This window comes from Rhipicephalus microplus, chromosome X (genome assembly GCF_043290135.1).
Source record: "Rhipicephalus microplus isolate Deutch F79 chromosome X, USDA_Rmic, whole genome shotgun sequence".
Classification (NCBI taxonomy): domain Eukaryota; kingdom Metazoa; phylum Arthropoda; class Arachnida; order Ixodida; family Ixodidae; genus Rhipicephalus; species Rhipicephalus microplus.
Genome location: NC_134710.1, coordinates 186,921,899 through 186,944,386, shown reverse-complemented (window position 1 = coordinate 186,944,386; position 22,488 = coordinate 186,921,899). Strand labels below are relative to the sequence as shown.

Below are 22,488 nucleotides of genomic sequence, written 5' to 3'. Positions count from 1 at the left end.
TGTAAGAGCCCTTCGTTTTATTCTTTTGAAATACAGCCACGAGGAGTCCGTGGTGAATTTATTACGCTTGGATGGATTTCACATCTTTCAAACTGTAGGTATTGAACCGTATGCTTTACCTAGATCTCGAAGATATAGCTCACTTTCTTCATCCTGCCAAACTCTTATTTCCCACTCTGTTATACTTTCTTACCTTATATTGCCAAAACCTCAAGTTGCTTTATTATTACCACAGCGATAGCAGAATGAAGGAACATGGGAGGTCCTAATCATTATCTGGCTACCCCTATAAAATCGCGTGAAACTTGTATTATAATTTTTCCTGCTACAGATTGAGTTGTTATTCCATGCCTTTTCATGACTTCCTTATCACATTATTGGCTGGCATTATATACCAGCGGAATTCACTGCACTTTGCATCCCTGCCACTCTATGCTTCAGCACATGCTCTTTGAATTGTTGCAACGACATGACCGCGAAGAATGCCTCGTCTTTCGCAATCTATTATAGCCCCCCAAAAGGCGCGTCGTTAAGTGTGCTCGAAGCAGTCCAGCATCTGCAGGATGTGCGAATAGAGGCAATGGGGGCACGCATCAATTCCTGTAGTCTAGAAACGGCGTGTTTGATTTGTGAGATACAACATTTAAATAATATTCAGTGCGAATGATTAACGTTGTGAGCGAAAGAGCCATTGGACACGCTCACCGGTGACTTGGCCATGGGTCCCTCCACTGTGCGGTGCACGTGCGCCTGCCGCCTCCCACTCTTATATGAGGTGACGACGTGAAAGAAACGGCACACATGTCCTTTTTCCCGTAGCAGAAGGAAGTGTTGAAAGGCGTGCGCGACGTCTCCGCCTCGTACGGCAATGCTCCGAGCACATCTCGCTTTCGAGACACTGCGCCCGCTCAGGTGTGGAGTGCCGCTACTGTGACTGCACGCCCGGACGACGCCTGTCCCCCGAAATAAGCTGCCCGCCGTCGCGCTTCTTCGCGCGTCCTGGGAGTTGCGGACACGATTCTGGTTCGCTGCCTCTGGCGTTCGACTTGTGCTGAAGCGGCCCCGTACTTGCTCATTTTAGCCACGAGTTGAAATACACGGCACCGGTGAAAAGATATGCGAAAATTTTCATGGCGTTGCTCTTACGACAAGCTCCTGTGGCTAAATATTTCAGGCACGGAAGTCATTGTTAGCACAGGCGTGAGCAAGGCTCTCCGTTACGGAAAAGGGGAGGGGAGTCACCCTTGTCGATGGAGCCTGAAAGTACTTCGCAGGGGATGAAAAACGAAAATAATTGATGGGAGTGCTTCTGTCACCGGCTTCGAATGTTCTTGATCAGTTGTCCTGGATCCCCATTATCTTCAGAGAAAAAAAAAAGGAAGAAAAAGTCTCCACAGCCGCACGCTTTCAAAAATTACGTGAAAGGCCCAACGCAACGAAGGTGTGGGGAAAAATTGCCCCCCCCCTCCTCTTTTTTTAGATGCTCCCCTCCCCCATCGTACGTGCGCACGCTTGTGGTTAGTGAATAATCCCACACATAACTACATCTTCTTGGGAGAATTTATTGTGCACTACGCATATGTGGTCAAGATGCGTCAACTCACCGAAGTCACTGTACAGCTCCATTGCTGACGTTACAACACCAATCGACTGCCTGGGGAAAGCATATGGGCGCTGTTAACTGAGGCTGCAAGAATGAATGACACATTTCCATAGCACGCGTCGCAGATAATTTTGGGAAGTGTGCGCAGTCACGTAAAGCACTTAGGGAAAAGGCCGGAAGTGTTTCATATTTATTTACTATTTTATTCGTATCATTGGTGATCAAGGACTCTCTGAAATGCAGGACAAAAAAAAAAAAAAAACGTTTGCAGGGGCATAGCCAGACTTTGTTTCTTGTTTTTTTTTTTGGAGGGGTGGGGGAGGAGTTTCAACCAAACTTTACGCTGTTTGCGTCAGAGTTTGAATGGTTGCATGCGTATATACAGATGCAAAATTGGAAAAGTTCGGGGAGGGGGGAGGGTGGTTCTTGCTTAATATGGGCCACGCGTTGGGATGCAGAGCGATATAGATCTAATGGCATGCTACCAAAGGTGATGATATGTGAAAAAAAAAAAAACGAGAACGCGATCCGGTCACTGTTGGCGAACATGAGTGCTTGTTTTGTTCGTGACTAAATGACTTGCTTACTTGTCCATTCGAAATTCCCGCGCGTGAAACTGACCGATCACATAAAAAAATGTTTTAAATTTTTTGTTGTTTTTGTAAACAGTAGGGAAATTTCGGGTGATTGAGACAGAAAAATGCGACGAGAAAATAATTTGTGACAGCAGCCTTGCGACTGAGCAGGTGGCGCATCGGCTCTTTTCGTGTTCTTTGGCCTCGATTTGATCTCGGCGGGCTGTCCGCCATATTTCTATGTTGTGCGGCGTCCGACGCTCCTGAACATTCAAAATTCCGAAGAAGTACTAGTTCTCCCTGCGCTGTGATGTCGTCGTTCGCGAAACCATTCACGCACTAGCCGGTACGTTTGTGATTTTATGTTGAGACGAGCTCTAGTCAACTGTTGTGAAGCACAGCCGTCTGAAGCGCAGCCAGATTACTGAATAAATCCGCATTTTTCAGTCCGGCGCCCGATGCCACACCAAAGCCGGTGTGCTGTGTGACGTCTTTAAAGTGCAAGGGCGACTTTTTTACCAACTTTCCGAAAGATTCTGCGAATGGTCCGTGTGGCTCCGATTCTCGCGCTTTCCCTGAGTGTGTATTTATGCGCTGAATTGGCGTTTTACGCCTTGCAAGTGTCGTCGAGGTGCCGAAGGACTCTGTCTAAGGCCAGCCTGCTAGCCCTAACGTCCGTAAGTTAACATGTGCTTTTCAGTCGGTTTCTAAGCCTCTCTGAATGTCGATTCATTCAACGGTGTTAACCTTCAAAACAGGGTGGTGAAGTGCAACACTTGCGGCTGTGACCCTTTGCAACGCACAATTTTGCTGCTCTGTTATCGTGAACATACTTGTTTAAGCAGTAATACTCCCGATTGGAAACCCCGATAGTTTTCTTTGTATGCTAATTCTTGGTGTTAATCGACTTTAATTAGTGAATAAAATCTGGCCGTTGTGTAGGCGATCACATTCGTGCAGTGATGTAGTGTAAGATCTTTTTTGGGTATAATATGCTCGTGGGTGTGGGTTCGTCGGGCTGCGTTGTAATGAGTGCGCGTGCCACGCCGGTCACGTTTCCGCGATTTGTCTCCTTTTTCTAACATGTCGCTGAAATCGCTATGAATACGCTGCCTTATTTTGCACTCTGGTGTCTTCGCCAACCGAAATGCACTGTAAGCGTCCCGAATAAGCGCCCCTAGTGTGACCTGTTGCAGTGTTTGCCGGCTCGAGCGTCTGATACAGTCCCGTGTACCTAACCGTTTTGTCCCAACCCTGCACCCCTCCATTGCTTCTGCTTTTTTTTTTTTGTTCTCATTTAAACCTTTCTGTACCCACCGCACGTTTGCATGTGGTCATTTGCTGAGTAGCAGCTTTTATTTAATCGACCGCCGTTGTGAAAAGCTCATCCAACGCCCTTGCTTACCCTGCTGATATTCTCCCCTGCAGGAACGCTTGCCTCAAGATCTCCACTAACCTGCTGTTTCTACAGATTGGTATGTTTTTGCTCCATTGATTGCTGCCACCCTTGAGATAGTTCTTTGTTCATTGTTGACCTTTTATGGAAGCAGTTGAAGCTTTTTGTTTAGCTGAGCTTTCGTTTATTCCTTCCTTTAACTCATTCTAGCTCTATTTTTTGCTTTTAACTTTGTGTCTTTTAGCCATTGTTATGAAAATAATGCAATTCTCAAAGAATTCGGAATGGTTGAGTGTGGCCCTGTGATACTTTTGTTTTAGCGTGTTCAGCGTGACATAATGCTTGCCATTACGTAGCAGTTCTAATATATGTGTAAAAGTGTACTGTGTGAATGTGTTTTTGGTGCTACCTCAAACACTCAAGGACACAAGCCACACAGTATGATCATTATCGTGTTTGATGAACCTGCATGACTAATGTTGAGCTTGTGAATGCTTGTATGTTTTCATATAAAGATTTTAAAATTTATTATTTTGTGAGGAGTAAAAATGGTTACAGCTCCTTTGTGTGTGTGTGTGTCAGACCAGTTAGAGATAGCATATTTTTGAGGCACGTTATGTTCTAATGATATCCTTCATTATTGAACTGATTGTTAGAAACAGTGCTTGTGTCGAATAGTAAGATAACTTGGATGGCTCATATGATTTGTAATGCATGCGGTACCGTGTACATTGGTATAGTTGCTTGCTATCCCTAAATGTCAGACATAAATTGCATGCCGTAGAGCTGTTGTGCTTGGTCACACACATTTGTTCCGGCTTTCATTTGCTGCTTAAAAAGTTTTCTGATGTTTGTTTATTGTAATTGTTCACGTCATTTGTATATCAATTGTATTCATATATATTTTACAGCCTTGGCAGTATTTCACATGACAACTTAAAAGGAAAAGTTTGCCTGTTCCCCCGAGTCGAATATTGGGCAGTCTACATTTTCATTTAACATAACATAACATTACTTTCCTTAAAGTCCCCTCGAGGGGTTACCTATTACATAAGGAGTAGGTTAACATATAAAACATTTTTTTTATTGCCACAAGTGTTTACCTTGAAAAATGAGCACATAATCTATCAAAAAATGATGGCTATTTATTGGTGACGACATCATGGGGAAGGTCATTCCAGTCTTTTGCTGTTTATACAAAGAAGGACATAAAAAAGTCGTCATAATCCGTGGCCGGTAACTTGAAATGAATGTTATGTGTGGTGAGATATGCAAGCCGGTGGAGCGATGTAGAGATGACTAAATGTGCGGTGAAAATACTGAGGCTAGAGATGTGGTGGCAGATGTTGGGGATTCAAATAGATGATTCTTTTTTTGAGTGATAGTACACTGGTATTGTATGAGCACGAAGAATGAATGAACCTGATGGCACGGCTTTGAACTTCCTCGAGATCAGATAGGGTTGGTGTGGGCTCCAGACTGCAGATGCGTATTCCAATTTGGACCAGATAAGGACTTGTAGGCGTGTATCTTGACAGTCTTAGGCGCCTGCCGGAGGTGACGTTTCAGGAAACCTAGGGATTTGTTCTTTGATAATATGTCAGTAATATGCACGTGCCAGTTCAGTTCATTACATATGGTAGCACTGATATACTTGTATGGCTGCACGTGTTCGAGGGTAACGCTAGCAATTGCATAAAGGAACAGACAGGAGGAGAGAAGTGAAGCTAGGTCGTTCATGTAAATCGGGAAGAGAAGGGACCTGAGAACACAGCCTTGAGGGACACCTGGTACTACTGAAACGAGACTAGAGTGTAATTCATAGATGGAGACAAATTGCGAGCGGTTAATCATTTTTCAATTCAATTTACTATGTCAGGATGTATATTTAAAGATGTAAGTTTCATTAGGAGTCGCATATGAGGCACTATGTTGAACGCTTCCAAGAAATCTAAAAATATTGCGTCCCTCTGCAGATTAGTGCCAAGATTGGCATGTAAATCCTAAACAAAGAGGGCCAATTGGGTTTTGCCAGAGTAACTTGTACGAAACCTATGCTCTGTGGGGTAGAAGTTATTGCCATCAAGAAAATGAATGATTTGTGAAAAGATGCCATGTTCCATAATTTTACAGGGTATGCTTGTTAAAAAAATGGGGTGATAGTTTAGAAGGCTGTTTTTGTTACCTGATTTGAAGACCTGAGGGACCTTCTCCAGTCAGCTGGTAAGTGGTCGGTGTGAAGTCACTGAGAATATCAGTGGCAGAATCACTGAAAAAATGCATTTAGTGTTTTTAAGAATTTTGGAATTTGGTCCACAACTGCTAAAGAAGATGGTTTCAATTTTTCAATGACACATTATATCTTCTGGGAAAATTGTTATATGCTTCTTAGAAGTGCAGGACACAATTTGATAATGCAGGGAATGGCATAGGGGTTTCGTGGGTAAACAAAGATGAAAAGGCTGTATTGAATAGCTCAATGCTGTCAGAATTACCAATATCGTTGCCCACTTCACTTTTCAGTGTAATGCTGTGCGTTTCCTGCGGATTATTTTCCGAAATTTTTGGTGGTTAATAATAAAATTGTTAAGCATTAGAGAACAGCTTTTCTCTATTATGTGTTGCCTTTCTCAACAGGCTACTATTCTCTCTAAATTGTGCTCCCGTCTGTTGGATTCACTTTGGTATCTTTTTCTTTAGAATTCTGCAAATGCGAAGCTTCACTCAAAGACTGAATGTATCGGAGGCTTTTCAAATTGCACAGTGTGACATCTCGCACGTTGCAACTATCGGATTAACATGGTTGGAACCATGTTAATCAGTTTTGCAAGTTTCAACTATGGGCTGGAGCAAATCACACAGTAGTGTCCTGCTCTTTTTCTCCACGAATGTTTGTAGTTTTGTTTTTTAACTTGCTGTTATGGAGTTGCAGTATTGGTTTAGAACCAAGTGGACTGTATTGATTTGACAAAAGTGTATTGTAGACAGACAGATGAACTTTATTTGCTTCCTGGGAAGAAGGTTGCTAAGAACCCACCGAGGGCTGCACCTGCGACGGGGCCAGGAACCAAAGGTTCCCGATCGCTTCACAGGTTCCCTGGACTGCCCGGAGTTGTTTCGCAAGTTGTGGACTTGCGATACACTCTAAAAAGTGCCTCCCTTACGTGATGCCTTCTTGTTAAAATGCGCAAGCGGGGGCGCCGCCACATCAAATGGGGGAAGGTGGCGAGCCGATTGCATTCAGAGCAGTTAGGAGAAATGTCCGCATAGTGGCTGGTGATGAAAAGGATCCAGTTTGAAAAAGTCGAAGGGCTATCTGCTGTTTCCTTGTTAGCTCTCTGTGCGGATCTGGAAAGGATTTCCTACCTAAATGGTAGGGCGAACAAAACTCGTGAAAGGTGGTCAACGGGTCCCCATCAGCGCCATCACCATTCCCCTCCCCCTCAGTATGAGGGAGGCTCGTTAGCCCGGGGCGGCGAATGAGTCCTCGCGACCTAGTGCGAGCCATTTCATTGGGGTTGGTGATGCAGTAAACGGAGACACCCATGTGGGCGGGAAACCACGTCAACTCGTAAGGAAGTACTGCGCCGTTCATGAGAAATCTGTAAGCAGCCAGAGATTTGGTTGTTGTCAAAGGACCTGATGGCCGTCATGGAATCGGAAAAAATAGCAGACAGATCTCTGGTCGTCAGCGCTAGAGAAGTAATGACCTGTTCAGCTACCCCGATGGACTTCGTCCTCACCAAGGCGGCATTAACGGTACGGTCGCTCATGTCTACCACTGCGGCCTCAAAACTATTTAGTCCCGACCGAGATGTGTCTACGAAGAGGCGTTTTTGCTTCTGCTATTTAAATTAGAGAGGAGGGCTTTAGCCCTCACTCTTTTTCTACCCTGATTATGTACCGGATGCATGTTTCATGGTAGTGGAGGAATCATTATTGTCAACCTTACAGTGTCTGGAAAAGAACCTGCTCTCTCTTTAGTCAGAGGAGAGGTGGTACCTGGTCTGGATAAAATTGCCTTGCCGGCTCCAGTGCACGAAAGTCTGGAAATCTGGGCAGTGCGCTGCGCTTCGATCAGTTAGTCAAGCTTGTTATGAACACCGAACTCAGAGTTTCATGGTACTCGTTCAAGAAGGGAGGCCCGAAACCTTTTTGACAGTTTGTCGAATCAAGACTTCTAGTTTGGCCTTTTCGGCAGTAGTCCAAGCGTGCATAGAGACAATTTAATTGATATGACTTAAAAAGAATGCATGGAATCGCCGGAGGAGGTTGTCCTCTTTGATTCCCCCTCATCTACCTGAGATCCTTTGCATAAGCTGAACGGTGGCAGCAGTCTGCTGTTGCAGCTTCTGTATCGTAGCTGCATTCCTGCCGTTCTCAGAGATGAACATGCCTAGTATGCCTATAGTGTCTTTGCGGGGGATTTCCACACCACTCTTTGTGAACAGGTGTATGCCGATCTCCGGGGTCGGTACCCATCCTTTGGGGCATCGCCCCCTGCAAATGGGTCAGTAAACAAGGAGCTCGGACTTGTTGTCTGATAGCGCGAGGTTCATACGAGAAATGTGTACAGATTTTTGGAGCGTACTCTCTGTGTGGCCCACCGAGCCACCCCGGGACCAAAGGTTGATGTCGTCGGCATAGATAGCGGAGCCGGTGTCATTGTTGTTATATAGATGCCTAGCTAGAGCGGTCATACCTATGTTAAAAAGAAGGGGCGAGATCACTGCCCCTTGAGGAGTGCCTGTGTTTTCCTAGATGAAACTTACTGATTTCATCTCCCTTAACTTTATGGTGGCGGTTCTATCTGACAGTAACTGCCTTAGAAAATTAAAGAAATGCCTACCGAGGCCCAGCTCGGAGATGGCTTCGAGGATGTGATCATGGAGTATGGTATCGAACGCCTTTTCGAGATCCAGAGCCAAAATGACTTTGGGATCTCTGGTAGAGGCGCCGATGACCTGGAATTTGATGAGAAGCATGGCATTTTGCATTGAAAAATGTGGGCGCAAGCCAACCATGTTAGATGGGAAGAGGTCATTGCGCTCCATGTACCTAGAGACCCTATCGTTTATGACATGTTCGAAAATTTTGCCGGCATATGATGTAAGTGAGACCGGTCTAACATTTTCTGTTGTGCATTTTTTACCGGGTTCGGGTATCAGTATGACCATGGCGAGCTTCCACTCATGTGCATATGAGACATTTTTCCAATGTTTGTTGAATAAATTGGTCAGGATGGTGACCGATTCATCGTCAAGGTTCCTGAGCATGCGGTTCATGACGCGGTCAGCGCCTGGCTCCGAGGTGCTGTTGAGTTTGTGAAATGCAGACCTGACTTCCCATTCCGATATGTTGCTGCCCAGCTCGGCGGAGTCACTTCCTGTGTAACCCGGTGGTGGCGGGGATGAGGTGGTATTTAGCGGGAGGTGAATTTCAGCTAGATCTTGCATGATCAAATCTTCGCTACGATAAGTGAGTGCCTGGTGAGCAAGTCTCTCGATGGCCAATCTCTGAGCGACTCGAGTGTCGGTAGGTTTCAGAAGGTGTTTAAACAAGTTCCACTTGCCGCCTACCCTCGTCTGATCGTCGACCTTGTCACACGTTTCAATCCAGTGTTTTTGTTCCAACACTTCAGAGTATGATGCAATTTTGGCATTGACTTGGCAATGCATTTTCTTAATGATTGTTGTTCAGCCAGCGTTTTTTGAGAGACATTTTAGCTTCAAAAAGGTGCGCTATGTGGCTGTCCATGGTTGGAAAATTCTCTTCTGTTTCTATCTCCTTAGTGGAGGCAGAGACATCGGATAAGACGGTTTCTATCTGCTCTGCATATTCACTAGGAGGGGGGCTTTGTCAATTCTGGTGTAACGGAAAAGGTCCCAATCAACGATGCGCTGTATTCTGGTGCTTTTGCATTGAGCATGCAGTGTTATTTCAATGATGAGATGGTTGGAACCCAGATCTCCCATGTTTCGCCATTACGACTTGCCGCCATAGGTGACCAGAGAGAGATCTGGGGTCGAGGGTCTCGTTACCGAATTGCCTAAACGAGTGGGGAAGCCAGGGTCCGTTAGTAGCGTGAGATTGAAGTCCTGTATAGCCTTGCATATTGAAGCCTCTTTGGGTGAGTCTTTAACGTACCCCACGTGTAGTGAAGCATTAAGGTCGCCGGCTACACTGAGGGGTATGCCGGCGTCGGTAGCCATCTTTACTGCTTTACCTAGGAGGCCCTAGAAGTGCTCGTCTCGTCGTTTTGGCAAACTGTATACGTTAAGGATAAGCAATACTCTGCGCATGTGCTTTCCCGGTAAGAGTTATGTGCAGACATATTCGGCATTAGAGCACTTATCTATGTTTCTGGGATCAGTGACTGTGATGCCCTTTTTGACTAAAGTAACGATGCCTCTGCTACCGTTCTTTACGCGTTCAAAAGACTCGCAACCACTAAATGTGGTGCCGGACGTGAGCGTCTCTTGTAACAAACTTACTTGTGGTTTTGATGCACACAGTAAAAGGTATTGAGCTAACACTGCTTTTTGAATCCGTAGCAGTTCCACTGCCAGACACGAAAGCCGGTGTTGGATACCGCAGCAATGATTATCGTTTAGATTTAGCAGAAGGCTGAGCCTCGGATTGCTCTGAGGGCTCGGTATCTGCTTTTGAACAAGCTCCATCACAACGGTGGGGTCTGATATTAACTGTGATAATTCTGTTGGGAGCGCCGGAGACTCGGGGGGAAAACCCGTCTTACGTTCAAGATTCAAGATCCCTTTGGCAAGAATCAATAAAACGATTCTGTGCCTTGACAATCACTGTCTTTGGTGATTTCTTCAAGCGTCGAAGAAATCTGCTTCAAGGATTCTTTGATATAGTCAAGACTTTTAGTTACGTCGACCTTTGGAACATCACCTACAGCTCGGCGCTTCCGACCATTAGCACCATTTTGGTCCCCGTCTGGTCTCGCTGCTGAAACGGTGGTTTAAATCATTGCTAATTCCTTTCTGACCTCCGGTTACTCTGAGCTGAGTATCGCATTCTCGTTCCTGACTTCAAGCTCCTCCGACTCCTTAGAGGTGGTGGTGCCCCCCGCTTACCTGGGTAGAGAGTCCAGCTTGTGCTGTGTAATGTTCTTCGCTCATCTCTTTGGAGGCCCATTTCACGGTGACGGGAAGCACAGATCCACGTCCTATGGTGAAGGGCTGCAGCCAGCCACTTGACCATCCAGACCATCTCGGGGGTCTGGCAATTGTAGTGAAGCCTCCGAGCTCTGAAATGGGTCGAACTCTTGAGTACCTCCTAGTGGGGCTACCCAACAAGGACGCCGTTCGCGCTGAGAGCCGTGCTTGGCCGTGACTGTCGTCATTGTATATTCTCGCTGGTAGCTGGCTATTAAGCGCCTTGACAAATTGGTGGAGGTGCTGGGTAGCCCCACTAGGAGGTGGCTGGTTGTGTGAGCCATGGGTGAATAAATTCGCCGCCGACACCGTGATCGTCGTCACTGAAGTAAGCGGTGTTAAATTACTTGATTTTGCCATAGATGCTTATGTTTGTTTCTGTTATGATTAAATTCTGTGTGTTCACAAGGCCTCCGTCGACGTCTTGTTCATGGGCAAGAGTGATGGCGAGATCCTTGCTGCGCACTGCACATGCATGGCCGGGAACAGCGAAGCCTGCTCACATCCCACTGCGTTGTTATTCTACGTGGAGTACGATGCACGTGCACGAGAAGACCGTTCTCAATTTTTTTTTAACACTGGTTACTTGAGTGACGACCACCACGGTGTCGGCGGCAACTTTCTTCAATCACGGCTCCCACACTCGGCCACTCTTCAAAAAGTTGGGACCCTCGCGGGCCTTTCTGGACGTCGTCTGCTCCCGGGTTTTCAAACTCGTTCTCGGAACGAGAAATACATGAATATCGGAGCTGTCGATGCGTGGCCAGAACTCCACGTCACACAGTCGCCCGCACGAAGCGTGAATGGGTTCAGTCGGAGCACATTCTCGTGTCTTCTTCGTACCACTCGTGGTCTTTCTGGTGTAGCGCTGCGGTGTATGTAGTCTTCCGGTGAGGCTGACATTGTGCTCGACACTTTCTGGAGTTAAATTTGCGTCACGCTCGCACTCGATCACGCTTGCAAGCTACACCTACGCTTGGAAACACGACTGCGCTGCTGCACTCCCCGGCCGCCTCTGACAAAAAAATGGCTGCCTACCCAGAGTGCATAGCGTCGCCGCCGTTCATGCAAACTCCCTATAATAACTAATACTATAAAAGTCCTTCTTAACCTCTGATTCGTGCTCATATGTCAAAGTGACACAATAGGACAGCAAGAAACAAAATAGGCATATGCTTATAATCCGTTCTCTAGTTATGACATACCAAATTTTGGCAGTCCGTGGTGTCATTATGACATCATAGTAATGTCATCACTGTATACAGTGTTTTTTTTTTTTTTGCACCACTTGTGTTGGTTCTGCTGACAGTCAATTTTCGCATTTGATGAGGAATCTAAAGCTTTCACCTCAAAGTAGTCAATATTGTTGCTGCATGGTATTGGCCTCGAGATCTTGGAGTGGCGCCCTCTCGCATGTGACGTAAGTTTGTGGACTCTGCTCTCAGTTGCGCTGCAGCAGCCACTGCTCCTGTGTGCCGATCGTCTGCTTCGGGTCGAAACTTTGTAGAACGAACAGCCTCGCGATGGTCAACTAACGACCACTACAAATGTTTTCAAGTGAAATTAGGAATTTGTTTTAGTTGCAGCCCAATCGACAGGGCTAAAGAACTTCCCAAATTGCCGATAAGCACGCTGATGCCGTCGACCGCATCGCTAGACAGAAAGTGAAACTATGTACGAGTTTTCTCGCTCGTCATCTGCAGTTTCTGCCGTGCAATACTACTTAGTTCGGGTGTTTTGAAATTTCAATCAGCGTGCCTACAGCATCTACAAGCATGTAGATACAGCATACGAAACCTCGCGGTGTCTCAACATGGCCTGTGTTTATGACACAGGCCATGTTGTTGAATGTGCCCAGCCGATGCCGTCAATGGAGATAGCATCACCGCGTCTCCGGTCATCAAAAACACGTGGACTTGCGAACCTGCCACAACCTGCGTAGTGAACTTGCAAAGTGATCGAGTGCTGCGCAATGATGAAGTGCTGCTCTGTGTGTCGGTGCGCTTTGTCCGCCCATAAAAAAGACGTTTGCTTTCACCGAAATTCTAAAGGACACGCCTCCCCTTTTCCTTCGGATATTTTTCTGCATTGCAATGATAGTGACAGTGAACACGAGGATATGTGTGAGAATCCGATTTCTGTCACTCTGGCATTCGTAAGCATGAGATAATTACTGCAGAGCAGCTGTTTAAATTTTTGCTTCGGCAGTCAATCGACTGTTCATGGTGTTTACTAGAAAGGCAAAGCAGGATCAGATTGCCAAATTTGAGATAATTGGGCTTGGATTGCAGTTATGGGCATTGGAAAGGTGCAAGCCCATGTTGTATTGCAGTGAGAAAAGTCTAGAGGTGTAGGGGCTGATGTGGCTCAGCAAGGGGGCAAGTTCCACCTTAATACATCCCCAGCCGATGCAAATGACTGAAGTTTGTCTCAGTAATGTTTGTTCAATGAGAGCAACATCATGAAGTAGTTTATATTAAACCACTAAGCCATTGCTCGGGTATCAGGATATAACAAGTAGTAATCACTCATTCTATATACCACAAATATTTTGTGACAGTCTTTAGTGAATGTGCACTAAATGACTGCAGGTTTCGCTAGTGAATTTACAGTAAGCAGTGCACTAGGCGCAAGCTTGTCTTTATGAGCAAACTACTTATATATATATGTACACCAACCAAATAAAGCTGTAGTGTCCAATGTCCTGCACTACTCAGTCGTGCTCGCGAGGCGCGCTTACCCGAAATGATTTGGAGGCTGCGTGGTCGGTTCCCTGGCTAGGGGCCTTCGCAGTAATTTGGGACGGCACCTCTTTTCGCGCAAGTGGCGTACGCCTGTAGCCTGCGTGCAATGAATGGCTGAAGTACTGGCGAGGCGCTGAAATGCAGTTGAAAGCTTACCAAAAAGTGGAGTGTTGGTCTGGTATAGGAGAAGTCACTGTCAGCGAAGTGCTTGCTGCACACAGTCGATGAAGGTGTGGGGCGCTTTCCCTCTCTGGGTTTGACTATTCCACTTTTTCCTCAGAATCGGATCCTTGGGATAGTTGCGAAAGCTAGCGCCCTTTTTAAGGATGGGTGATCATATAGAAGCACAGAGCAGTACTGCACCATTGCGCAGCACTTGCTGCGGAGACTGCAGTTTTAAGAAAACAAAGTGCTGTGCTTTTAAAATGAGTGGTAAAAGCAGACACCCGCGATTGTAAGAAGTGTCTGTAGCCATCACACACAAGAGAACCAATTGAACTGAGTCTTTGCAGTGTTATACCATGATGGTGGTTTCATACAGGGCCACTCCTCGAAAATGCCTGAATCTTCAAACTGGCGTCATACAAGCGCAGTTCGCAGCAGTGCCAGCGGTTACACACCAGGCCAATAGAATAGCAATAACCAGCCAAAATTGCCCACAGAATGGTGGGAAAGAACTTTCTCTTTTCCCTGGATACATTCACCAATTTTTTTTCTACTGTTGACCAAGCTGTATTATTGTCAAATGAAACATGAACAGTGGAGCACGTGGCCACACATTATTACTATCACTTCGCCTACTTCAGCAGCGGCCAAGCAAATACGGTCACCATTTTATAATGTGGTGTGGCTGGTTGCCATACAACAATGGCGACGAGGTGAAGTACGACAGTTTTTTTCGTAGCCTCTTTTATTCCGTTCTTAGTGTCATCACCATTGGCAGAACTTGTACACCCAATAAGTGCTACACGATTGAAAGCATAAATGTGGCTCATGAGTGGTCTATAATCATAATCGTGCGAAGCTGTGCAGCGTGCACCATTGCTGGCGTTTTATTCGAAGCTGATAGTATTGGTATAGTATGTGTATGTGTAATCAATTTTGGTGTGTCGGCAAATGTTCTTTCTACACAGGTCCACATGACTATTGTTGGAAGTGAGGTGAATGGTTGATCAAATTATTCTTTTTTACACAATACCAACTTTTGCAAATAAGCCATAAACTTATCACGCTTCACTTCTAAATAAGCCTAAACTCTAAATTGCTTGGCTGTATGTTTGCACATTCATGCAGGCTTCAACGCCATGTGGCCCAGTGAGTGACGATATGAACTCTGTGGCATGATCCTGATCCTGATGGCTATGGTTGTATAGTATATCTAAACAGATTTGGAACAACACCTGTGAAGCTTTACATTTGCGTTGCACATGCGTTTTGCGCTCATCTCTTTTGGGCTCTGTTTTATGATGAATGCTATTGCTACGCCCACACCTTCAAGCTTTGCAGACAGTATTCTAAAACTCCCTTGTGGAAAAGGGGAACTTTTTTAAGGTTCTGTAATACTAGCAGCAATTGAAAGAATTATTGTAGGAAAGAAATGCAGCAAGTAGTCGAGGGATACCGTGGGACACGAGTGAGCTAAAACGAGAAGCCTGCTGTTTTGGCCATAGCCTAGCAGACTACAAAAGCTGGCTCCCGGCTTTTGCTTCACCGGAGCACCGTTCAATGTGCTGTGATTAGTGGCACCTGAGACGAATGTTACAATATAACTGGTGTTATGACTGAGCCAATTCTGTGTTTTCTTCTTGCTCTTGGGGCTTCAAGAAAAGGGCCAGTATTTCAGAACTTTAGACTTTGCTTTTTGTTTGCATGAAAACATGTGCCTCTATAAGAATGTGTGGCTTGAGTTCTTTTTTTTTTCCCTGCTGACCTGTGTTTGCGTACTCTAGTTCCTGCTTTGTGGTATCACAAGGATTTCAAAATTGCCTATACTTACCGAGACGCTGTTGCTAAAACTGCTTTTAAACCTCAACATTTAGTGCTTTTTCATTTAGGATGATGACAAATTCACAATGGGATATGCTTGAGTGACACTGGCCTTTGCAGGCGGGGCCTTTGCTGCATCTGCTTGCACGGCAAAGACCCGTCCTACAGCTGTCACTGTGCTTGTGCGCTAGTTTACGAAGCATCTGCAAGAGGCACTCCGTGGAGTGCTGACTGCACGGTGTCGTGTTCAAGGTGGAAGTGGATGCTGCTGCACATTGAAATTAGCCAATTCTTTGCCCCCTCCCCCTTAATTCCTCCGTCTCTTTTTAGGTTGTCTGGGATTTTTGCGACGTTATAATTCATATTGTTATGCATATTTCATGTTATTTGTGAAAAATTTTGCACATGTCTAAGGTTCAACGGTGTGTTACCACTCCCTATGAGAGATTTCAAACATGCGGCCTCTTCTTTCCCAGAATTTTTACTGCTTTATTCTCTGTTTTTATTTGCCCAACTAGGGCGAATAAAAATAGTGGATGCATGCGCATTCAATAAAGCATTTATTTAAAAGCACGAGCGTACATTCTTTATTCCTAGTGGCTTTTTCGCCGCCGTCTTGAATTTTGAGTCATGACCGAAGATGCTCCATGTAGATTGGAGATTTATCCTTCGCCAGTGGGGGGGGGGGGGGGGCTTGGAATAATATGGTATAACTATTCCTAAGAGGTAAAGCCAAACTATCATGCCATTGAGCCCCGACGGTTTTTTGTGTTCTCTGCAGGTTTGGGGCAGCAAAGGCGGCTTGTGTGAGCGATCAGGGCAACAAGGGAAGCAGTTTGGCAGCAGCAGGGGCCACCAGATGCCTTTGCCCAGCAGGTCACGTGTCTATACAGACGTCAACTCCCACAGACCGAGGGACTATTGGGACTATGAGTCACATGTTGTTGAATGGGGGTAATTGTATTTAATCTTGTCATATTTAGTGTTTTTGTTCATAAGTTCTAGGTAATAGCTGAGGTATCTTAATATTTTCATCTCGAGATAAGACTGTCTTTATAATGTAAATGTTTGTTGACTAAATATTCCTGGTGGTTTGAAGTGAATTCAGTATCATCTGTCTGGTACAGACTTCCATAAAAATCTATTGCGTTTTGCAGTGTAGTGTAGGGAAGAAAGGTTGTCTAAATGAAAATGACCAAAAGTTGCCCCAATATTGAGTGTTTTGGCACACCTGCTGTGGTGGAACCAGGGTGTTCGTACATGTTTGGTCTTTTGTTAGTTTTGTTCCATTAAAAATCTGTTTTGTTCCATTACAAAAATCTGTTTCTGCTCAGAAAAAAGAAAGTGTAGCAGTATTTGTTTTTATACAAATGAGCTTCTAAACAGTCAGGCTAAGAATATCTAATTGCCGAGAATGCCCACTTCACACTTACCTGTATGGCTAGTATGCTAAGGGTTTCTTGTGGAAAGTGTACGGTTCCTGTTAGATTTCTTTCTACTTATATAAGCTAATTCTCTAGGCTCTGGCAAAATGCCTAGAGGAAAATTGGCTTGTACACTAAAGGAGAGAAACACAACTGGCTGTTCCTCGAACTTGCCCTGCCTGAGAGAAACGCCAGTGCTGGTGTTGTCCGACCTTGGTATTATTTCAGGTTACCGACATTCTCCTTGAAATGAAAAATAAGATATTTTGGTTATACACTGAAGTAAAATAGTGTTTTTGGTTTTTATTTCATTCTGACATAATAGAGCAGCTGTGAAAATTGCAGCAAGAGCTGTCTCAAGCACATTCTGGTCTAAAATGGCTGTTGAAGGTGTTAAAAGAACCGAAAAGTGGCCGAAGCATTTGATTAGATCCTCCTGGGTGGAAATGAGAAAACGGTGAATTATTGTGACAGATTCAAATAAGTTTTTTGTGATGAAGTAGGATTTATGTTTGAAAAATTGTTATGTCTTGCAGCTTAGCAGCACAGCTTTTTAGTTGGGTTGTGGAGTTATTCACTTCACTGTACATTGTGTGAAGCCTGCATGCATGTTCAAATTAAGAGTATGTTTACAGTGAAAGCTTGTTAATGGGAATTAAAGGGGACCAGAAAAAAAATGTCTGTATTGAATGCCGAATTGTCGAAAGCATCAAGGAAGCAACAAACAACTGGCTATGCCTCAATGTATGGTTATGTATGCTATGTAGGCTATGTAACTACAGTACTTATTTTCAATTAAAGCAGTGTAAAAGCTGCAACGACTATGTTCACAATGTGACTGTGGCTCAAGACCTCTGTGCCTTAAGGGGGGAGGCTACCATCGGATACCAACTTTTTTGTTTATTGAGATATCTTAATGAAATTTTCAGGATAGACTTATAGCAAAAGCATTAGAAGAACTACAAAATTTCATCAAGTTATGTTCACTGGTTTTCAAGTTACAGCAGAATATCTGGGTAGTGCACATGGTTCTCTTATTCCAGGCCTGGAGAACTTTGAAAAGGTGCTGGAACTGTGAAATTAACTATGATGATTCCCAGATTGATACTCCAGGGGGTAACAGAGCCCTTTTTTTGAATTTCCTTGCTGAAAAGTTTTAGCAGACCATCAAACTTTGTGTTCGTGATTAGGATATTATCAATGAAATTTTGATTAAATATAATAAATAACACACACAATGTATTGAAAAAATGGGCTTGTCACCCCCTCAGAAATTTATTCATGTACATAATAAAAAAAGACTTATGGAAATCCAATGAGTGGTTCCAGAGATATGGCTGGAATAAGCAGCCTCACTAGCCAAAAAAGTCATTTTGAGAAAACGACGTTTGAAAGTTTTGAGCACATAGGCAGTTCTAAAATGAACCTGCAGCGTAACTGGAGGTGTCCTTTGGCACTCTCTTTCTTTGCCGCCTTTCCATCTTCTCTAGGGATCGCTTCTTAGCCTTTTTCAAGCGCAGAGAATCTTTCTCGGCTGCCCGTTGAATGGCCAGGTGGCCAGGTGTTAGCCCCACTGATGAAGCTAGCTCTTGGATGGCCCTGTAGCAGCCAGCATTGTATCTTAGCACTGCATCATGCAGTGCTGTCTCCACAGTAATCAGTGACGCATGCTGCTCTTTGGGCATGAGGAACCACAGCACAGAGTGAAAGGACTCTGATGCATTCTGCGTCTTTGCTCCCAGGCAGCGTTGCAGAAGAGAAGCCTGTGAGAGCCTCTCATAAATGGGTAGAAGTGCATCTGCAACATAGCGTGGCAGCTTGTACGAATGCTTCGGAGGTGGAACACCGGTAATCTTGCTGGCATTGTGACGACACCAGGGGTCTGCACCCTCTGGGCACAAGTCGTGGTGCGGCTCCTCATCCGTCGACGTCACATGGTGGTACGATGCCATCACTGCCCGCCGCATTGCAGCCACATCATCGGAATTGTTCCGTAGGGCCCAGCCATAATAATCTGTCAACTTGTCGATGAGGGCCTTTGTCAGCCTGCCCTTCCCTCCCAAAGCCTTGTCACTTTTCTGCACAAGGTTGCGAAGTGCAGTCCCCATCCTCTTCTGAACGTGGTTCAGGCATTCCTCTTTTGAAATGGGGACCAGTCCATAAACATTTTCTTGTACAAGGGCAGAGAAGGTGGCACTATCTCCATCAGACACGAGCGTTGTGTAACGGAGGTTGTGCTTCGACAGTGAGCGTGAAAAGAGGATGATAGCTGACTCAACCTCCATTCTCCCCGATTTAGAGTCGGTGTTTTTCTGGCACACATGATTCTCCAGCCAGCATGCATAGTCTGCGTCTCCAGGCTTTGGCCCTACTTGGCAACCAAGGCACTGATTAGACAGAACAACGGCGTCCAAGATAAGGCGCGTATGGTATTCGATAATTGCCCCGACTCCAATATGGGATGTGTGCCCACGCTTGTGCCATGTTCCGTCATAACAAACCTGGTGAAATATTGATCCATTTCTTTGTAAGTGGCTTTTACAGCAGAAGCAGATTCTGCATAGAAATTTTCTATGCATTGTGTCTGCGGTTCCCTGAATTTCTTCAGGTGCTTCTGAAAGGTCTTGTGATGGAGGCCACGATGGGACACGTTCCTCGCTGCCCAAAAGTCGTTGAGAGCTGTTTGTCCCTTGTCTATTTGTTTTGTTGCCATAATGGCTCTTACATTCACATCAAAGGCCTTTGTGTCATCCTGACGAGATGAACTCCATGAGCTTGAAACTACTCCACAATGCAAGCATACTAGCTCAAGCTTTGCAGCAAGTCCAAGTTGGGTGCCTCCTCGTACCTTCATCCCAATCGCGGTGCACCGGTGGCACGGGGTCCGAGATAGCAGGTCGTCTAGGGCATCCATTTGCACAAGGAAAAATTTTTCGCCTTCATTTGTAGCGGTGGCAGCTTCATGATCGCGCTCCATTGCCTGAAATTTCCGCTCCGTCGCTGGCATAGCGCCAAGTTCTCTTTGCACAGCAGCGCGTTGTTGATCCGCCGCCTCTTTCTCCTCGCACGTCAGGAAACTTGTTCGCAAATGCACAGTTGACGACGCGATCGCACTCGAGGCCGATGAAAGAGAAGATGCGGAAGCCACTGTCGATGAGCACGAGACACCAGGCGCACTTGTAACGACAAATTCTTGTACCGGCGGAGCAGGAGTCCCGTTGCTAGGCACGTCGATGCGACCACTCTCTTGCGTAGATGAAGCAGAAGCTGCCCCACAGGTACCGTCGGCGCGATCACCGTCGGCGCACGTGCGAGCGGAGAGCCTCGACGCGCGGACAAGCTTCATAGCTCGCTTTCTTGCACCGAACGATCGTAGCGTCTTCTTTTTCGTTGGGCGCATCGTGAGCGAACACAAAAACGGTCTCGTATAGACGGTTGAAAATCGTCTCGTAAAGACGGCTGAAAATCGTTTCGAAGACAGTTGAAACGTGGAGAGTATGCGAACGGCTGCAACGATACACGGAAGCGAGCGGAACACAATGACGTTGGACAGAGGAGCAGCAGACGAGCGGCCACATTATGCGCAAGAGCGCTACGTCATCGCGCGCAGCAGCCAATGGCAGTCGCGGGCTCCCCCGCGTCCTTGGGGAGCGCGCGCTTTGCCCAATCCCAGCTGCGCGCCTCAGCCGCGGGAAACTTGAAAGCTCTCACGAGCCCTCCAATCATGAGCGGCTTGCTCCTCTCCTGTGCTGCCGCCGGCGACGCAGGTGGCGGGGAAAGAAAGAGCAAGAATTCACAAACAAAACAACACCAAAATGGCGGCGCTCCGTCGAGCGGTCGAGAAACTGCGATCACGGCAAGTTGGGGTATTTTGAGCGCTCGAGGGCCGCCGCGGCATGTTCTAAACTTTATTTCAGATGGTTTCGCGACGAATTAGACGTTGATATTTACAGAAAAGGTAGTTTGTGACACATACTGCCCGAATATGTGGTTTGCCAAAAATCGACTTTTTCGCGATTTTTCGGTTTTCAAAGGCCGCGTCCCCCCTTAAGCCCAAACGTAGGTGAAACCCGTTCCTTATTATGCGTACTGTCTCGACCAACATTATCATGTACACGTTACGATAATTTTTATGCTCTAAAATAGGGCGCTCAATCCTCATTCGTTCATCACAATTATAGCGAGCAAGTTCTATGTCAGATTTTGAAGCTCTGCCTAAGCTGGGCAGCTTCTGTCATGTTTTAGTTTTGTAACGTTGCGGGCACATTTTCTGAAGTCGAATTGAAGCTACTCAGTGCCGCATTTGCTGCCCACAATATCATAGTCACTGAAAACACGATCAAAGCGTCCACAAATTTTTTGAGGGACACGTGCGGTCTTGGTTTAAGTCGAATGACATATACTGCTGAATAGATAAGGCTCGCTAATGTGTAATGATAGCTTGTGGCTGCAGTTCTAGAAGCATGTATCAAAAACAAAACTGCTCGTGAAAGTTATGACTTAGTTGCTATTTACGCGATCACAGATAGTGCTCATGCAGGTCATGTGTGCTTAGTAAAAATGAAATGAAAGAAGTTTGCCGCAGCCTCTGAAGCCTTGGTCGCCACATGAATGTGGATGGCGACCACACCTTTCTTAAATATCTGGTGCCATGGCACCTGTTCTGTTATTCACTTGCAGCGCTTCGTGCCCTTGTGCTTCAAGGGTCAATCTGGGTTAACGATGTTGCAGCCAAATATCACCAAGAGTTTGATGCCATAGCACAATGCATAAGCTTGCTGGGAACAAAGAACATGACTGAATTATTCAATTTTTCTTTATTAACAAGGGCTAAATTTACAAACTTCTACAGTCTACATGTACAAAATAGTTTATTGCCATAGAAACAATGCCCAACCCTCCCCTCATCTAGGACAATAAGTATACAGATTCATGTTTGTAACTCCTGGGAATGAACTTTCATGTTTGTAGATGATTATGCAGTCGAACTCCACTACAATGAAACTGGCGGGGCACCAAAAAATTTTGGAGCGAAAATTTTATTCTAGTGACATTGAAAAAAATATAGGTGACCTGAGCTAGCAAAACAAAGGAACATTTATTCCCGAAATTCAAAAAAGTGTTTGCTGCTTCTTTTTTTTGCCAGCAGCATACCTGCCAGGTTTCCCGATTTGCCCTGGAAATTCCCGAATTTCGACCGCTTTGTACGATTGTACGACCGAAAAAGAAATCTTCCGGAAGTGCCCGCGTGTTTGTCCCAAAGCGGGCTCCAGTTTGGCAACCCAGCACCAATGCACCCGCGTGGAGTGCCGATTTTCATCGTCATCGTTGAAGAGCTCGAATGTGCCTAGTCGACCAAGCGCAGCTGTCGCAAAAGCGAGCAAGCCTGCCAGTACTTCTCCGAGTATGTGAATGCAGCGTAGCCGCTCTATAAGCTGTGAGGCGCAAGGCAGGTGTGGCGGCGCTAGCGTCGGATTTTACTGTATTTTCCAGGCTGATGTCGCTCAGTGATAGCACTGGCACCGCTGACACACCGACTTGTCGTTCTTTCTCTGAGCGTGTCACGAGTGCTGTTAGCG

General features: G+C 45.7%; 2 protein-coding genes across 5 annotated transcripts in view; one reads left to right on the top strand and one right to left on the bottom strand.

Annotated features, from left to right (window-relative positions):
* LOC119175567 (uncharacterized) overlaps positions 1 to 909 on the bottom strand; it is a 41,355-nt gene extending 40,446 nt beyond the window's left edge. The window contains exon 1 of the mRNA XM_037426473.2: positions 706 to 909. Coding sequence (XP_037282370.2) covers positions 706 to 720 — 15 coding nt within the window. The 5' untranslated portion in view covers positions 721 to 909. The remainder of the gene's footprint in view (positions 1 to 705) is intronic.
* Positions 910 to 2,377: 1,468 nt separating this feature from the next.
* The window catches only part of CkIIalpha (casein kinase II subunit alpha), a 77,334-nt gene continuing 57,223 nt past the window's right edge, over positions 2,378 to 22,488 (top strand). The window contains exons 1-3 of one of the 4 annotated variants that reach the window (XM_037428747.2): positions 2,378 to 2,524; positions 3,607 to 3,653; positions 16,267 to 16,439. In XM_037428747.2, the coding sequence (XP_037284644.1) occupies positions 16,345 to 16,439 (95 nt within the window). In that variant the 5' untranslated portion in view covers positions 2,378 to 2,524; positions 3,607 to 3,653; positions 16,267 to 16,344. Of the gene's footprint in view, positions 2,525 to 2,625; positions 2,856 to 3,606; positions 3,654 to 16,266; positions 16,440 to 22,488 lie in introns of those variants that run through there. The other 3 variants (XM_037428746.2, XM_037428748.2, XM_037428750.2) reach the window with 3 other exon arrangements.